We start from the raw sequence: 19529 nt of genomic DNA on the forward strand, positions 1-19529 counted from the left end.
GATAAGATTCTCTGGATTTCAAAAGTTCCTTGATTGTGGAAAAAGTACATTATTCAGAATTCAATAGCCTGTCTTCTGTTTGAGGGCATAGTGCTTGGTAATAAAACAAAGTCCATCAGCTCTTATCCTTAATTTCACTAGAATATTAAAAACTCTAGGCAGCTTCCTGGATGGTACTCAGCAAGGTGGATTTTTGTTTGATCCAGTCACCTTTGATAAAATCAGATGAAAATCTGAAGACTGGCTTTTTTTTTTTTTTAACTTCTTTCTTTATAGACTACCATTATTGTCTTATTTTCAGCTTCTTGAAGCAGGATTTAGAAAAGTTTTAATATATGCTCTAGAGGAAGTTTTCTCCTCCACTTACTCTATTTTTGTATTCAAGGTAGGGACATGCTCCGAGTAACTCTTCACGTTGAAAGTCAAATCATGAGTCACATTCTCTTCAAATTATTCATTTGCGGGGTAGCTCTATTTCTGTGTTTGCTGAGTAGAAATCCAGAGAGATGCTATGAGATGGGCTCACAGAGTTTTTTCTGTGAACAAACAGAGGCAGTCCAATCAAAGTTCAAATAATGTTGACATTATTGAACTTAAATTGACATGATTCCAGAATAATGTTAAATAATTATTTAACATTTCAGTAGAGAATTTCAATAGAGAGATGTTATGGGAAATGTAAACATCTAGCTCTGCTTCATTGACTACGCTAAAACCTTGGACTGTATAGATCACAATAAACTGGAAAACTCTCAAAGACATGGAAATACCAGACCACTTTACCTGCATCCTGAGAAACCTGTATGCAGGTCAAGAAGCAACAGTTAGAACCGGACATGAAACAGTGGACTGGCTCCAAATTGGGAAAGGAGTACGTCAAAGCTGTATATTGTTACCTTGCTTATTTAACTAATATATGGAGTACAAAATGCAAAATGCTGGGCTGGGTGAAACTCAAGCAGGAATCAAGATTGCTGGGAGAAGTATCAGAAGCCTCAGATATGCCAATGACACACCCTGATGGCAGAAAGTGAAGAACAAGAGCCTCTTGATGAAAGTAAAAGAGGAGAGTGACAAAGCTGACTTAAAACTCAACTTAAAACTAAGATCATGGCATCCAGTCCCATCATTTCCTAGCAAATAGATGGGGAAACAGTAGAAGCAGTGACAGACTATTTTCATGGGCTCCAAAATCACTGCAGATGGTAACTGCAGCCATGAAATTAAAAGACACTTGCTTCCTGGAGGAAAAACTATGATAAACCTAGACAGTGTATTAAAAAACAGCAACATCACTTTGTGGACCAAGGTCCGTATAGTCAAAGCTATGTATGATCTTTCCAGTGGTCATGTACAGATGTGAGAGTTGGACCATAAAGAAGGCTGAGCACCAAAGAATTTTTGCTTTTGAACTGTGGTGCTGGAGAAGACTCTTGAGAGTCCCTTGGACTGCAAGGAGATCCAACCAGTCCATTCTGAAGGAGACCAGCCCTGAATGTTATTGGAAGGACTGATGCTGAAGCGCCTGTCCTTTTGTCACCTGATGTGAAGCGCTGACTCAGGGAAAAGGCCTTTATGCTGCGGAAGACTGAGGGCAGGAGAAGTGGTTAACAGATTATGAGGTGGTTGGATGGGATCATCAACTCAAGGGAAATAAGTTTGAGCAAACTTCAGGAAATAGTGAAGGACAGGGAAGCCTGGCGTGCTACTGTCTATGGGTTTGCAAAAACTCACACGCTACTGAGAGATTGCACAACAACAAATGGGAAATATATGAACTGTGTAAGAGTAGTGTATCATATATAGATGTATTCAAATAAGTAATTTTCAAGAACATATATTTGTGAAGCAGAAAAAAAATCACTTGATGCTTGTATATGATGTAGATACTTCATAATATCAATATATTTATTATACATAGGTGACTATAGAACTCAACTGTTCCCTCTGAGATGCAGAGATTTACTCAAAGACAGAAAGATTTTAATGCCCAAACTTGCAGATAAACATACCTCTTGTTTCTTTTGAATTCGGAGATTTTCACTTTTTGCAAGTCAAAAAAGCTGATACAATGATGTATATAAGAAAAAAAAATATATATGAACTAGTTGGACTTCCTGGTGGCTCAGACGGTAAAGTGTCTGTCTACAATGTGGGAGATCTGGGTTTGATCCCTGGGTTGGGAAGATCCCTTGGAGAAGGAAATGGTAATCCACTCCAGTATTATTGCCTGGAAAATCCCATGGACAGAGGAGCCTGGTAGGCTACAGTCCATGAGGTCGCAGAGTTGGACACGACTGAGTGACTTCACTTCACTTTGTGACTGATTTAACAATTTTATAGAGAAATTTTGACCTAATTAGATTTTTGCCATAAATACTGACTTTAAATTTCAAACTCAAGATGAGATTCTAACTGTATTGTATTGGCTTTTATGTGTGTAGGGGGCATTTCTGAGCAAGAGTCAGGGACTAATTAGTATAGAACCATCCTTTCCTTATTTTTAAAATTTCTTATTTAAACATAGTGTAGATATGCAGAAAAGTATGCATTAAATATATAGCTTGATAAATGTATAGCTTGATGAATTTTCAGAAACTGAAAATATATACAGTCAACAATGAAAAAATACAAAATTACCAAGCACCCCAGAAGTCCCCATCACTCCCCTGTAGTCACTAACCCATTGTTCCTGGCTTCTAACAGTAATAAATAGCTTAAGTAAATGGAATTCTGTAGTTTATGCTCTTTCATCTGGCTTCTTTCTCAAACTTTGTGAAATTCATTCGTAGTTTTGCATGTATCTGTACATCATTTGACATCATTGTTGTAAAATATTCTAACTGATGAGATTGCCACAATTTTTCCAGTTTACTGATTGTAGGCATTTGAGTTTTGGGGGAACATCTACTTGGAAGTGGAAATGCTAGGTAATAGCATATGCTTATGTTCAGCTTAAGTAAGTATGGCAGCTTTTTGAATTTATTGCATCAATTTATATTCCACCATTCAGTTTTAAGGTTCTAGTTTTCCATATCCTCACCAACAGTATGTATTATCCTACCTTAAATTACCTTCTTATGTTCATTCTTTTCATTTGTTCATAAATGCATTCTTTAAACAATCATCATTTGATTGCCTAATGTGCTAAGTATTGAAGTCGGAAGTCACAAACTTAGAGACAAATAAAATGTGTGTCTTTTAGGAGCTCAATAACTAAAGAGACAGAGAAAAAAATATATGGATAAATCTTCTATAGGAAAAGGTACATTTATTTTAGGTTAGAGAGGGTGTGCTTAGGAAGGCTTCTCAGAGGCAGTGATAAAGGAGCTGGGATTTGAAGATCAATGGTTTTGCTAAGTCTATAAATGGTAAAAGAGCACTATAAGCAGCCTATAAAGGATGAAGGTGGATGAAGATAAAAGAAAGAATTCCCATAGAAAATACAAATTATTATATATGAACAGGTGATTGGTATTGAAGAGTGGTAAGATGTGAGACTGGACAGGTAAGCAGGAGACCGATCATGGTAGAGCAGTATTTTTATGCACAGATGTTTGCAACTTTCATCAAGGTTTCATGAAGATTTTCTTTCAATCTTGTTAATAAGACATAATTTTCCATTTATTAACTGCTGCAAAATGAAATACCTCTAAACTTACAGGCATAAAACAGCAACTGACCTATAATGCTCACAACTTCTAGGAACCAATAATTCAGAAATGCATAGAAGGGATGAGTTTTTCCTGTCCCAGGAATTTTGTATCCTCAGTCAGAAACACTCAAATTGACTCAGTCAGTTCAGTTCAGTTGCTCAGTCATGTCCGACTCTTTGCGACCCCATGAATGGCAGCACACCAGGCCTCCTTGTCCATCACCAACTCCCGGAGTTCACTGAGACTCACATCCATCGAGTCAGTGATGCCATCCAGCCATCACATCCTCTGTCGTCCCCTTCTACTCCTGCCCCCAATCCCTCCCAGCATCAGAGACTTTTCCAATGAGTCAACTCTTTGCATGAGGTGGCCAAAGTACTGGAGTTTCAGCTTTAGCATCATTCCTTCCAAAGAAATCCAATCCTTCAGAATGGACTGGTTGACTAGCTGAAGTTAATTCAAACTCCTGGAGGTGAGAATCATCTGGAAACTTCAGCATGCACATGTCTGACGCCTGGACTAGGATAACTCCACCTGCTAACTGAACCGAGCCCTGGTGGCTCAGGGCTCCAAGGGCAGATGATCCAGCTTCCACTGAACAGAGGGGAAGTGCATGGTCTTCTGTGACCTAGCATCATTCCACCACTTCTCTGGGCTGTATATATTTAGGCAGGTCTAAGGTCTCCCAGATTCAAGAGGCTGGAACATGGACTCAAGCTCTCAATAGGAACACTCACAAAAAATTCATGCCCATGTTTTCAAACCACTACAGTGTCTGTATTATTTTATACCTTTTTTCATTTTCCTTGTGTTGTCTATAATACCATGATAATAACAAAAGCTGTCTAGTTTCCCCCACCCTAGCCATTCTGTCTGTAATGTGAATATCCCCCAGTTGGGTACCATGGTTTAGAGCACATAGACTTTACCTTTGACCCCTTTCTCATCATTTAATTAACATTATTTTATTAAGAAGAGAAAGTACATTTATCATCAATAAAGGATTCATTTAACATAGTTTGGATTTATGTATTAAAATAACTTTAAAAAAAATAAAAAAATAAAATAACTTTTGAAACAAGATAAACATATACAGGCACAAATTAGTTCCTTTACATTGTAAATGTATCTTAATGCCTTACAGGAGTAATACATCTATAGCTCTGTGATTCATGAATATCTTTCTTAACCTTTGTCCAGTGTCAAATTCTTAATTTTAAACTTGAACATGTACATAGACATACATTTAAAAATATAAGTGTATTGCAGCTTTGGGATAAGAAATGGTATACTTTGGGTGCAACAGGAAGATCTCTCAGCAGTATCAGCTTTTATAAGTGTAACATTTTACAAAAATGCATGCCAAAGAAGCGTGGTAGTTTTTCCTTCTTTTTATAATACTGAAAATAGAAGGCCTCCTTACCCATTTTTAATCATATTTTCACTGATAGAGGTACTGTTTATAAGATTCTTTGGTGCCTATGAAAATGTTTGCACATTTTACTTATGTTTGTTTTCTTCCCCCTAGCAAGTTTTCAGTTGATCTGGCTAACATTGCAAAAGGGTGGGGAATTTGAAGTTCACAGAAAGAATATATGAACAGTTTGGGTCAGTTGCCATTTCATGCCCTTGTTTGTAAAAGGCATGATATTTATCAAAGTAGAAAAGGGAGGTTTCTCGTCAGTAGCAGTGGCCGTGGAAGAAGAGCCCAACGCTACTGCATTAGTTATGGACTTAACACCCTTTATTTTACTCTTAGAAACTTTCTCTAGCTCTGCACTGATGGTTTACAACTTGGACTGCCTTCTAATACTTCATGTTGAGACAATATACTTTATTTTGGTATTCTGGATGTCTACACACCCCCATTATGGTGTGGAAGTAGGGGTGGTTGAATGAATGGAAATTAAAGGTCTCTTGCTGGCTGAGCTGTCACACTAGTCTTTAAAGTGTCATTATCTCCTTACTTTATCACATAGATCTGTAATTATTCTTGTCTGCCCCCTATTTCCATCTGTTTATAAAAGTAGGTGTGGTAATTTTATTTTTGATGGCACTTTGACTGATGGAGATGGGGTATTGGGCCCCTTAAGGAATGTTAATAGCACTGGATGATTAAAATATTTATTTAAAAGTCCATGTGTTAATAAGGATGGTGATCACATTGATGGCTCTATTTTTATGGCACTCCCTTCTGTTCATCATTATACCTATACACTCGAGTTACCTATAAAACCTACTTTTCTTAGTTCAGAGACTAGGTTCAGAAATCTGGCCTTTGGTCCCCTTTTCAAATCCCCTGACCCTTATCCTAGTTGACATCAGGGATAGTCCATCTGAAGTCACTGACCGCATCATGTTAAAGCTTTGCTTTCTTCTCATTTAACCAAGGGCATCTACCTCCATAGGACACATAATTGGTTTTTGTTTTGTTTAACATCAAAATTGAAGAAATGTTCCATAATTGCTAATTTGCATCATTTGTCCTTTTAAATGAATGTATACTGGGAATCTTTACACTACAAAATTGACTTGAGTCTGTGTTAGCTAATGAATGACAGTTTCTTTGGTGTGAAGACTTTGAAAGTCTCTGACAGTTTATGCTTTTTGAACTGAAAAGCATCCTAAAATTATGACTATGCTGGAGCTAGTAGTGAATTCATAAAGCCTATTATCTAGAGGAACTGTCTATAGCACTGAAGTCTTATTTAATTTTTTTACTATGTCATCACAAATTGTTTTTCATAAAGTGACTATATCACATGTACACTGGAATATGCCTGGCTGAAAAATGGCACACTGTACCTTCCAGAGTCATGTGGAAATAATGGGTAAATATTAATAAGGGTAAATAAAGTCAGATTTTACAGTCATTGAGTGAAGGGACTGAATGGTATCTCTGATTTTTTTACTTGACTAAGTCATTACATGAAAAAAGACATCTGTTGCTGGCTACATATGCATAAAAAATTCATGCATCATTTTGAATTGTCTTGAAATAATCACAAAGTTCATGAGAACATAAGAAGCATATACTTATTATGTGTTATATTACAGTTAGTCAACACAACAGAATATTTAAATCCAAGGATCAAGATGGCCAACTTACATTTGTTGTTTGGTTATAATTAAATATTGGAATATTCTAATTTCATAAGTTTTAAAATTTTTATTAGATTCACAAGATTAAAAATATTTAATATTCTAGATTTGGAATATAAATGGCGTTACTCCAAATTCTTTGGCCTGTTTGAATCCTAGGCATATATAACGTGTTACTGGGACATACGTATATTATCATTGCTAAACACAGTTCCCCTCCTTTCTCCTACCATATATTTTTTTATTGTCTTACCTCGTAAAGCTGACTGATGGTGATGTGATTACCTGTTTACGACCCTAGACTTGAGGGAGCCAAAGAGTTGAAGACTCTCCCAGTTTTACTACTGACCTGATTGTTATTCTTGGAATCAGCTGGATGTTCTTTCCCTGAAACACATGAACAGTTTGAGCTCTGATCAGGCTGAAATGAGAGATTAAATGGCCATAAGAGAAGTATTCTGTATTAGTTTATGACTCAATCAAATGGATCTATAATTTTCATCATAACATATGTGGCTTGTTCCCATGCCATACAGATTGTGGTACTGATGGAATCTTTTGTAAAGTTGTTGAATTATTGCAGTAATTCATAATTCTGAACCAATTCATTGCATAGATATTAATTATAGTTTGTGGACAAAAGGAAATAAAAATTATAGTTATTTCACGGTTTCAGGTTACATAGGCTAAAAAGCAAATAAACTTTACTTTTAAAAATCCATTCACCTTTTCTTATACCCTAAATATGAACCTAACTTTCTTTTTAGTTTCTGCTGGCAGATCTCAAACAGGGTGTTGCCACTGTGCCATTTTAGGTCAAGCAGGTAATAAAGTTATCAGCAGTGTTTTCAAATCTAGATGAATAAAATGCCATGGTAATATACAGGATATGAAATTCAGTATGCAAAATTTGCAGTTTTGCTGCTGAAATGATTCTTCTTATTTCAGCACTTTAGGCAGCAGGAAAGAGCCATGTCACTGAGATTAAATACTATAATTCCACAGACCTTGCAGTTAAAAAAAAATGAATGCAAAATCACATAGGGATTGAAAGACAAAATAACTTTCATGTGAGGAGTGGCATATTTAGTATCAAAATGTTTTCCTACCCTGAATTAAATTTTTGCTCAAGAAACTCAAGTTATTGGTATACATTCTGGTATTATTAGTACAACTGTATATTTGATAAAGTATTTTATATTCAAATTTATATATATACATATGAATTTTTTCTTCACATGGAAAATCTTTTTTAAAAGTTTACTTGATTTGACTAAAAGACCAAAAGGAAGGGATGGTATGGGGAGGGAGGAGGGAGGAGGGTTCAGGATGGGGAACACATGTATACCTGTGGCGGATTCATTTTGATATTTGGCAAAACTAATACAATTATGTAAAGTTTAAAAATAAAATTAAATTAAAAAAAAAAGACAAAAAGGAATTAGTATATAGGTTTGCAGCTATGCCTTTTTTTTTTTTTTACAAGGTGGATAAACCATTTGATGCCACTTGGTCACTAAGCAATTGCCTAGAAAGTGTTCTTTTGTTCCAGTCAACAAACTCCTTTAATTAAATAGTAACATTTTGTAGGTGTCATGTATCATTGTCAGAGCAATTGGCTAGCTACATGGTTCAGAGCTCAAGGTGGTAAATCTTAGGTTTTGAGGACTTCATTTCATTATCCAAAAATAAATTAAGCAAATTTATAAATAAACACACAAAGTTTTACTATTGCCAACTCCAAATTATGGTTCTGACACTGAAGTGGCAGTCTGTGTCTTCTGGTATGGAATAGACAGAATTTATATGGATAATTTTTTCTTACAGTGATATGGATGACTTTTTTTTCAAGGTGTTCTTAAGTCAACCACTCATTCTGTAGTGAATTACTGAACTTAGGCACTGCAACAGAGACTGGGAATGTAAGGGTGAAAAAGTTTGATGAACATGTTACAAAATTTATTGGAAAATAGAGAAAAAAGAAAGAGCAAGATCATCTGTGGTCTCATAGTTCCCTAATCACTGTGATTTGCTATTTGGTATATTTCCTTATGATAGTAGTGGTTAGTGGTTTTCTTTTCTCTGTCTCTTTCTTTAATTAATAGGGATATAGTTTTTACCTTTTAAAATGAAAGCTTAAATAAACTAAACATTCAAATGTCACCTGACATTTGTTGTATAATCTTCACAACTTGTGTTCTTGAAGTATATGATGGAAGGCTACTGAAATACCATAATTTGTGTCATCATTTACCTATTGTAGAAAATTTTGATTGCTTAATTTTTTGCTCTTTAGATATAGGTTTAATTGTCTCTTTCCATTAATTTTCCAGAAGTGGGATTACTTTAGTCTGTTAACACATTTTTACTTCTTGATATATGGCTTTCCAAAAATGTCAGTTCGGTTGTTGATGAGTAAGTTGCATACTCACACGCCCATTTAACTGTGCCTCATTGACGATGGTCAAGCCTGTGTGAATAAATGATCACGTTTAGTGTTTGCACCCTCTTCAAAATACTGCTCCAGTACTCTTTTGAGAAATGTAAATGTGTGTGTGTGCTTAGTCACTCAGTCATGTCCCACTCTTCATGACCCCGTAGCCCACTAGGCTCCTCTATCTATGGTATTCTCCAGGCAAGAACACTGGAGTGGGGTTCCTTCTCCAGGGGCTCTTCCCAACCCAGAGAATGAACCCGGTTCTCCTGCATTTCAGGCGGATTCTTTACCATCTGAACCACCAGAAACGAAACAATGTAAATATAAATGATGTAATTTTAGGTAAGTATAACCCCTGGATTTGTGAGGGGGAATTATTTTTCACATTGTAGTGTTTCTCTAGGGGAGTCTATAGTATTTTGGACTGGAGGATTTTTCATTTTGTGGGACTATCCTATGAATTTCATGATCAAGTAATCTTGCTGCTGCTGCTGCTAAGTCGCTTCAGTCGTGTCCGACTCTGTGTGACCCCATAGACGGCAGCCCGCCAGGCTCCCCCATCCCTGGGATTCTCCAGGCAAGAACACTGGAGTGGGTTGCCATTTCCTTCTCCAATACATGAAAGTGAAAAGTGAAAGTGAAGTCGTGCAGTCGTGTACAACTCTTCGCGACCCCATGGACTGCAACCTACCAAGATCCTCTGTCCATGGGATTTTCCAGGCAAGAGTGCTGGAGTGGGGTGCCATTGCCTTCTCTGAAGTAATCTTGGCTCTAGCCAATTCAAAGCAAGTAACACTCCTCAATCATTAGAACAATTACTATTAGTGAAAAACCGCTGGGGGAGAATGAAGAAAGTTTTGTTTAGATAGATGTAAGTAATGATGATTTAAAAATACATAGTAAAAATAAATAAATATATATATATCATTAAAAAAGGGCTTTTTTGTTCAATTGCATTTTTTTCATTCTAAAATATTACTGCCTACTTATAGCTGTGAAATCATGGGTGTTTATTTCACACTTCTCAGGATTTTTTGTGTATGTGAAATTTTATAAGGGTGGGCAGTGGGACACAGCACACACTCTTTCCATAGCCTCAGTTCAGTTCAGTTCAGTTGTCAGTCGTGTCCGACTCTTTGCGACCCCATGAATCGCAGCACACCAGGCCTCCCTGTCCATCACCAACTCCCGGAGTCTACCCAAACCAATGTCCATTGAGTCGGTGATGCCATCCAACCATCTCATCCTCTGTCGTCCCCTGCTCCTCCTGCTCTCAATCTTTCCCAGCATCAGGGTCTTTTCTAATGAGTCAGCTCTTCACATCAGGTGGCCTAAGTATTGGAATTTCAGGTTCAACATCAGTCCTTCCAGTGAATATTCAGGACTGATTTCCTTTAGGATGGACTGGCTGGATCTCCTTGTGGTCCAAGGGACTCTCAAGAGTCTTCTCCAACACCACAGTTCAAAAGCATCAATTCTTCGGTGCTCAGCTTTCTTTATAGTCCAACTCTCACATCCATACATGACTACTGGAAAAACCACAGCCTTGACCTGAGGGACCCTTATTGGCAAAGTAATGTCTCTGCTTTTTAATATGCTATCTAGGTTGGTCATAACTTTCCTTCCAAGGAGTAAGCGTCTTTTTATTTCATGGCTGCAATCACTATCTGCAGTGATTTTGGAGCCCAGAAAAATAAAGTCAGCCACTGTTTCCACTGTTTCCCCATCCGTTTGCCATGAAGTGATGGGACTGGATGCCATGATCTTCGTTTTCTGAATGTTGAGCTTTAAGCCAACTTTTTCACTCTCCACTTTCACTTTCATCAAGAGGCTTTTTAGTTCCTCTTCACTTTCTGCCATAAGGGTGGTGTCATCTGCATATCTGAGGTTATTGATATTTCTCCCCACAATCTTGATTCCAGCTTGTGCTTCCTCCAGCCCACGTTTCTCAGGATGTACTCTGCATATAAGTTAAATAAGCATGATGACAACATACAGCCTTGATGTACTCCTTTCCTATCATATGTGTAATTTCCATGGAGATGATAATAGGTGACAACAACCTATTTTGATTGATACGTGGTCTAGATGCTGGCATAGGAACCTCATATTTAGCAGCATCCAAACTTTGTGATGTCTGAGCATTAACTTTATTTGACTAGTTTAAGCTTATGAGCCACCTGAATGATAGGATTTGAAGAAAACATCTATCATTAGATTGTTGGATTTAAAAGGATTTTAATATATTGAATAAAATTTTTTTACTTTCTCAATGCACAAATATGTCAACATAATTAAAATGGTGCTTTATCTGAAAAATGATTCATAGAATTTACTGACTACATAATTGATATGGGCAAATATCATGAGATAGTAGTCCAAAGAGTGAATCGAGAGGTATTCAGCTGCCTAAGGAATTCGTTAGGATTGGAAATCTGAGGTATCAGTGATAAGAGTGAATATCATGAAAGAACTATTAATCTTCTCATAAATATATTTGCATTACAGTTTATAAAATGTGACTGCATGAGAAACTTTGTTCCATATTATACATCAAAACACTTTCAACTGTTTAATTCATGTTTTTATATCTTAGGAGACAATGAGACGAATTATGTTGCCATTTATGTGATATCAAATGCCCCCTAGCAATGCTTTTATTATCTGTAACCTGCTTTCCATTTCTTATGGAAGGAAAGGCCATCTTCTGTTCATCAGTGTTATTTCAAATTTCTTGAAACAGTCAATACCATTAAATTATATTGTTATCCTTTTGAGGCATAATTTAAGATCATTTAAAACTGTCATAGGGTAGCTGATAAATAAAAGCTTGAGTTATTTTGTATATTGATGTTATTCCTCCTGCGTTTGTCGTTAATGTTCTTTTCCATTTACTTGAGCATTTAATAGGTGATGTGGAAGAAAATTAGACAAAATGAAGCATGAACTAGTAAAGTTTTCTTTTTAAACTATAACTGGGTCAAAATTTTAATAAGAGGAATGATAAAGGAGTAGAATAATATTGATTTGAATTGATCGTTCATTTAAGTAAACAAATGATAGCAAATAAATAACTCCAAGGCAAATATTCTAATTGTATTTTTATAGGAATTTAGACATAGAAAGGGAACATTGACTCTTGTAGCCATTTCCAGTAATAATTTTCATCCTCTATATTTTCATTTCCTTTAAAAAATAAATAGCAAGGAAAAAGCAATGTGGATAAATTATTGCCTCTTAAAAATAATTTTGACTGTTCTGAACATAGCTAGGAAATATCCTAGGAGAATTATTTTGCTAGCTTCCTACCAACTAGAATAAAGGTAGAGTTGTGACATCTCCCAGGAGTACGAATGAGTTCATAATCCATGTCTGTGATAGGCTGAAAATGATACCAAAAATCTAAGATCCTAATCTCTGGAACCCATGACTACTTTGAGCAAACTCTGGGAGATGGTGAAGGACAGGGAAGCCTGATGTGCTGCAGTCCAAAGAGTCGGACACAACTGAGCGACTGAACAACGACTATTACCGTATCTGGATAAACTGTCTTTGGGGGTGTGTTTAAGCAAAAGTCTTGAGATGGAGATAGTATTTTGTATTATTCATGTGGACTCTGCATGTGGATATAATCACAAATACCTTCCCTGGAGGCTCAGACGGTAATGAATCTGCCTGCAATGCAGGAGACCTGGGTTCGATTCCTGGGTCAGGAAGATTGCCTGGAGAAGGGAATGGCAACCCAATCCATTATTCTTGCCTGGGGAACCCCTTATAAGTAGAGGATTGGAGGGATTTGGCTACAGAGAGAAGAGGAAAAGGCAGTGTGAACTGTGAAATAGAGACTGGAGTAATGTAGCCACAAGCCACCGGATACCAGCTGCTAGGAGATACTAGAAAAGGCAAGGTACTGATTCTGCCCTAGAGCCTTTGGAGGAAGTATGTCCTGGTACCACCTTAATTCTGACCCAGTGATTCTGATTTGGAACACTTGGCTTCCAGAATCATGAGAGAATAAATTTCAGTTATTTTAAACCCACACTTTTGTGGTAATTTGTTACAACAGTCTTAAGAGACAAAGGCATTTTTATTGCCTGCTTCTATAATGAGAAGGCTTATCTCAAGATACTTTTTATCAAGCCTTCTCTGACAAGTAAACAAAACAATGTGGAAGGATATAGGATTGAGAGGTATTTAATGTATTTATTTGAAAGGACAAATGTAGAAGTGTCATTTGCTTTGATATTTACTTTGTTGAGTGACTTTTTCTGGCTTCATAGCTTCAACTTCTGATTTTGCATTTTATTAACTCAGTGTTGATAAGTGACATGTCTGTTTGTAAATAGCATTGTAATAGGAATAATTGAATGAGAATATTCTTTCATAATGAGTTACTTTGATTCCAAGACACTTTTAAAAATTATTTGAAATAAGAAAACAAATAAAGCAATTTGAATGTATAATTGCAATTTTATAATAGGTTTAACTCTAGAATAATGAATATAAGTCATTAATTGAAAGTTAATTGGTAACATCAGCAAAGTTCATCTTGTATTTTGGGGATTGCACGCTTCACTTGATACCTAGTGTACAATTGGGATTTATTCACACCGCACCTCTGGGTCTGATAGTGTATTAAGTTATGAAGAATATTAATATTGTTCTGCAGAACAATTACTTGTTCATTTGCTAACTGATTAAAATTCATGCATAATTTATTGAAATGAATAGAGATTTTATAAATAAGCCTCCTTGTTCTCAAGGGGCTAAACCCAAAATGCATATGCTAATATGAGGCAACTTTTTACCTCCAACATAAAATTTAATATGTATTGGTATATTAGTCTCATTAATGTTAGGTTTCACTTATAATCATGCTCTTAATCAGTGTATATGTTTTTAAGCCTCTCTGAATATTGCCACAGTTCCAAATTTGAGCTAGTGCTTTGATTACTGGACTGCCCTTTTCTTGACTTGACCATAGTAAGTGAGATGTAACACTGATCAGAGTGAATTATTGGCCTCTTTGGTCCAAGAACCTGATTACATCAAACTCAGTTCTTTATGTACACAAAACACTAGTGTTGAATATTAATTTTCAGGTTTAAAATTTATATACTCCTTGGCAGAAACAAAACAAAGCAAAACAGCGTCAAATATAGGGCTTGTTGACATGCCTTAGAAATGTAAAGTCTTTTAAAATTCTTAAAATTATGCCTAGTGTGCCAATGAGGAAATTATAATAATAACATGTGCAGGTCTACTCAGCTAATAGTGTATGCATTTTAAAAACTAGATCTCTTGACTTTAAATTTCATTTTCCTGAACATGTCATTTCTTTAAAGGTAGAAATGATAGAAGAAACATTATGCTTTACTTTTTCACTTGTTTCTAATATATGTTTTGTTGTAGCTTTCCTCTTCTTTTCTCCTCTTTTGTTTTCTCCTTTATTTCCATGACAATAATATGCAGAGTTGTGATGGTTGAGGTTTTATATTCAATGTACACTTATTAGGTCAGGTTTCACCCTACCCATAAATTTATAGATTAATCCCAATGTTTGTTATGTATGATTCATTTGGCAAATTATTCCATCATGTAAAATATCAGACCTCTGCACGTTATCGTTCAGCTGTGATATCAGTGAGGCATTGCTGCTCTGGGTTAGAATCCCAGCAAGCTGTGAATTTAGTATCATTTCCTACTTAAATTAGCCAGTACATGAGCCATCTGGAATGAAAACAAACATTACAGATATGAGGCAGCTCAGTTTATTCGCAAAATACAGACTGCTTCTTAAAATATGTGCAACATTTAGATAGTCTGGTAAGATATTTGCATTTTTTCTATTACATTCATTTCTCTATTCAGTTTCATTTTAGTTTAAGATTTAGAAAATATATCAACTCTCTCTTTGTCTACCAAAACTTTTATAAACTTGAAATATAAAAGTTGTTAGACTAGTTGCTGAAATTTCATGGTATGAATTGTCCAGCTTTATTTTGTTTAGCTGATACATGAAAATTCTAAACTATTTTGGTATTATTTAGACTTTTTCTTCTGTAGCTTCTCAATGAACTGTGAATTTGTAAATATTAGTTCACCCTATACCCAATTTTGAATATATGCTGTTGAAAAGAATTTTCAAACCATTAGAGATTTTGTACTTAAAATTTATAAATCAGGTGTTAAGCACTACCTTTCTATAAGAAATAGTAATAATTTTAAATGTAAGCAGTTTACAAAGCTCATGGTCCCAGGTGGCTCAGACGGTAAAGCATCTTCTTGCGAGGCAGGAGAGCCAGGTTCAATTCCTGGGTTGGGAAGATCCCCTGGAGAAGAGAATGGCAACCCGTTCCAGTATTCTTGCCTGGAAAATTCCATGGACAGAGGAGCCTGGCAGGCTACAGTCCATGGGATTGCAAAGAGTCAGACATGACTAAGTGACTACACTACAATACTAGTTTATATAGAATATAAATAATCTTAATCTGAGCTTTATTTTCACTTTAAACAGGAGCAGTAGTGAAGCACAAGTTTATATGATTTTACTTATAACTAGTTTGAAAGCTGTTGTGTAAATGATGATTCTTGATGTGATTGAATTTATATTCTTCAAGTCATTTGGGCAGAAAAAAAAAACTAGTGTTACTCACTAGGTACCTCTCCCTCCAACATCTGATATTTTTAATCTCAGTATCTATTTTCTACATAACTCTCAATTTAAAATGATGAATTTGCTGATTTATTATTTCTCCCTTGCCATGTTATATGAATACCCAATGTGTAGAATAGCTTTGCAGTTAGTAATTACTCAATAAATATTTGTCATATGAATTTTGGAGGAAGATTCTTGAAAATTAACCTGTATAGAGATTTAGTCCAGCTTGATTTATTCCTCATGTTAGGGATGTTTTTAAGACAAGGGTTCATAAAGTGGAAACTACACATTGGAGTTTAAAAGCAAATTCTGGGCTACAACTGGAAATCTGTACCAGAAGTATACGTTTTTATTTTTTTTATTTTTTTTTTCCCAGTGTTGTATTATAAGCATTCATTGCCATTAAAATAGGAAATCCAGTTTAAAAAAATATCAGCTGTATTTTCTTGTTTCTATCTGCGTCTTCTCCTTGAGATGAAGGGGTGGACTCCAAGAGGATTGTGTGGTTGCATTTAATAGCTTTTCTTCATATAATTTGCTTTAACTTTTAAAAAAAAACACATTTGAAACAATAGATCAACACTTTCCCTTAAAGTCTTTTGGATCTCCAAGAAAAGTTCTTTCTGAGACTTAAAGAAGCTTCCACCTGATTGCAGTGTACTAATTAGAATTCATATGGACAGAGCTAAAGCTATGGGATCTTTCATAAAGTTCAGTATCAAATTTCACCTGTATTGTTGTTCAGGGGAAATAGTTCCCTAATTCATTATTTATTATATTCATAAGTTCAACAATTGATACATTGTTTCCCAAAGTTTCTTTCTAAGGTATTCAAGATTAAATTGCAGTGTACCTTTGACATTTGAGTTTAATATTTGATGCATTGCTTTATCACATGCTCCTCCCAAAGGCCAGTGATATGTAATGATTTGTGATTTTGCCTCACTGTCAATTTCAGTTTATTATATTGAGAGATAGATATATGGAAACAAGTCATCACTTGGCACCAGCTCCTGAGTTCAACGTTGCTATGCCTTCTTTTCATTTCATCTGCAAGAAGTCTGCAGAAGTTAAAGAAAAAAAAACAACAAAAAACAGCAGGAACAAAAACATGACTTGGACATATTTTATGAACAAAATAATTAGTTATAGCAGTATTCATTAATTTGGAGATTTGTCAAGATCCTAGTTCCTCAAGAATGTTAATGTGTACTGTGTTTAGTAGTTAATCAGAGCTATCTATCTCTAAATATTTTCTTTTTATTTCCCTTGGTTACTGTGTCTTAACAAATTTATCTCCTGGAGAGGCATGTTTTTAATTAAAAAAAAAAAAAACGTGGTAAAAGGGTCATATCCCATCTTGAAAGTATTTGCTCTTTAAAAGTAAAGTTTCCAGACCACTCATTCCCAGTTTTCTTTTAAATATTTATTATGAACTCCTAAATAGAATAGTCCTTAAACCTTTAGAATTCAAGAGATATAAGTATATCCATGCATTATAGTCTTTTGGGTTTTTAGCTAATAAGATTGTTCATCCGTCTCTCCTAGAACCACCGAGACCCATTGCTCCTCCCCAGCTACTAGGCGTTGGGCCTACATACTTGCTGATTCAGCTAAATGCCAACTCCATCATTGGCGATGGTCCTATTATTCTGAAAGAAGTGGAGTACCGAATGACATCAGGTTCCTGGACAGAAACCCATGCAGTCAATGCGCCAACTTATAAATTATGGCATTTGGATCCAGATACCGAATATGAGATCCGTGTTCTACTTACAAGACCAGGTGAAGGTGGAACGGGGCTTCCAGGACCTCCACTAATCACCAGAACCAAATGTGCAGGTAAGACTGAAGAGCAGGCTACTCGGCCTAGTGAAGGAATCTAGCATAAGACATAATATTCTTCCAATATTAAAAATTCTAATTATTTGTTACATAATTAGTCATATTATTCTAAGATTTCCAGAGTATTGGTAAATTGTAGCCTTAATTATGTCATAAATTTGACTGATTTAAGGGCAGTGTGAATGTTTCTTTATTATTACTGTTATGAATCTACAGTCTTTTCTTGCATGGTAATTTTGCTCAGCTTTCTTGTATTTAGCCCAAAATCTCTGACTGATGCCAGTGAATGCATTATTGAGAAAGAAAACCTTCACAGTTTAAGCAAGTATTGAGTACCTTTCTACTATGTGCAAATTGTCTTTCTTGATAATTTTGTTATGGTCAGTGCAGAGGCTGTATCTGATAATACGCATAAGAAAAGTTACTTTGAGTCAATCCTGAATAAAGTCTATTCAGAAAATTTTGTTGGGGATTAACGCAGCAGCTTGAAACCCAGCTGTAAAATACAGGGGCTTTTCTTAAGTCTTTAAAGCTTGTATTGTCTTCCTCATGCCTAAAACAGAGTGGCGAAAATAATAGCATATGGAGAAAACACTAAGAAATAATGAAAAGTGAAATAAAAAGTACTGTATAAACATGCATCCTGTTCCTTATTGCAACGTATTATTATAATGAGAAAAATCATTAGCTATTTATTAAATCCACTGGAAAGTTTTATTGTCTAATTTATTGACTGCACTTTTATTATACTATTTATTTTATTGTTTTATTGTTGAAAATAGTTTAATTTTTTAATTTAGTTGAAAGAGATTTTTTTTATGTTAATCATTATATTGAAACACCTGCAGAGTTAATTCATAGGTCTGTATGTCTTGAACATTTAAAGATTTAGATTCTGAAAATTGAAAACTAAGACCATAGGGATCTATGAAAATGTAAATGCCTGTAATGTGTCTTTTGTTTCTTTGACATCTGTTTAACAGTTACAATATTCTGAGGCTACCCACCAAGAGTACTGATCTAACATTAAAGTAAAATTCATGCAATTACCTAATGTATTGCCATCCCTAAAAATATTTTATTCTGACTCATTTTATATATTCATATTTACATATTTCCTATATAAATATTTAAAGATGCTCACTAGTAGGAAGCTTCACTGCTGAATTTTTAGTCTCAGATTTAGACAATAGAGAGTTTTCTAATTTGCTGATTGTGTCATATGTTTATCCTGTGGTTGGAAAATAGTTTAATCCTGAAGACATTAGGTAAGTCTCTGAGGCTCAGCCTAAATCACACAATTTGCTTTTCACATTTTCAGTACAGCTAACTCTTTTCATTTTAAGTAATGTGACAAATTATTCTTATTGTAGTAGATGAATTTCCTGTGGGGAAAAGCAAGTTGACTCTACAACCTCAACTAGTCAGAGAAATAATTTAAAAAGGAAGCAATATGGAAACTGAGAAGTGACTCACTCTTCCAAAATTAATATCAAGTGGTAACATAAAATGAGGAATGGTGGGGTCTGTTTTATTGGAGAAATTATCCACACATATTTTCTGATAAAATTACCTTTCTCTCCCTTTACATTTAATCCTTACAAGGTATATACAAACAAAAGTAATAAATGTTAATTTACTATTCAAGTGAGCTTCCTCTTGATTTCTGGGCCCAGACTTCTTTCTTTTAAATATCTCATCTGCCTTATTTTTTACCAAAATAGATCCTTAAAAATTAGCAGTACCACACAATGGATTGTTAATATAATGTAATTTTTAAACTAGAAATTATTTGAAATTGGTCATTGGTCTGAAGGCCAATGGAAAT

The 19529-nt window shown here is 35.2% G+C and overlaps 1 protein-coding gene across 7 annotated transcripts in view; it reads left to right on the forward strand.

Moving 5' to 3' along the window:
* Window positions 1-19529, forward strand: part of PTPRK (protein tyrosine phosphatase receptor type K) — a 623130-nt gene that overhangs the window by 369905 nt on the left and 233696 nt on the right. For all 7 annotated transcript variants that reach the window (XM_045161947.1, XM_045161941.1, XM_045161943.1 and 4 more), the window contains exon 7: window positions 17405-17698. In XM_045161947.1, coding sequence (XP_045017882.1) covers window positions 17405-17698 — 294 coding nt within the window. The remainder of the gene's footprint in view (window positions 1-17404; window positions 17699-19529) is intronic.

The sequence above is a fragment of the Bubalus bubalis genome, chromosome 10 (assembly GCF_019923935.1).
Source record: "Bubalus bubalis isolate 160015118507 breed Murrah chromosome 10, NDDB_SH_1, whole genome shotgun sequence".
Taxonomy (NCBI): Eukaryota; Metazoa; Chordata; class Mammalia; order Artiodactyla; family Bovidae; genus Bubalus; species Bubalus bubalis.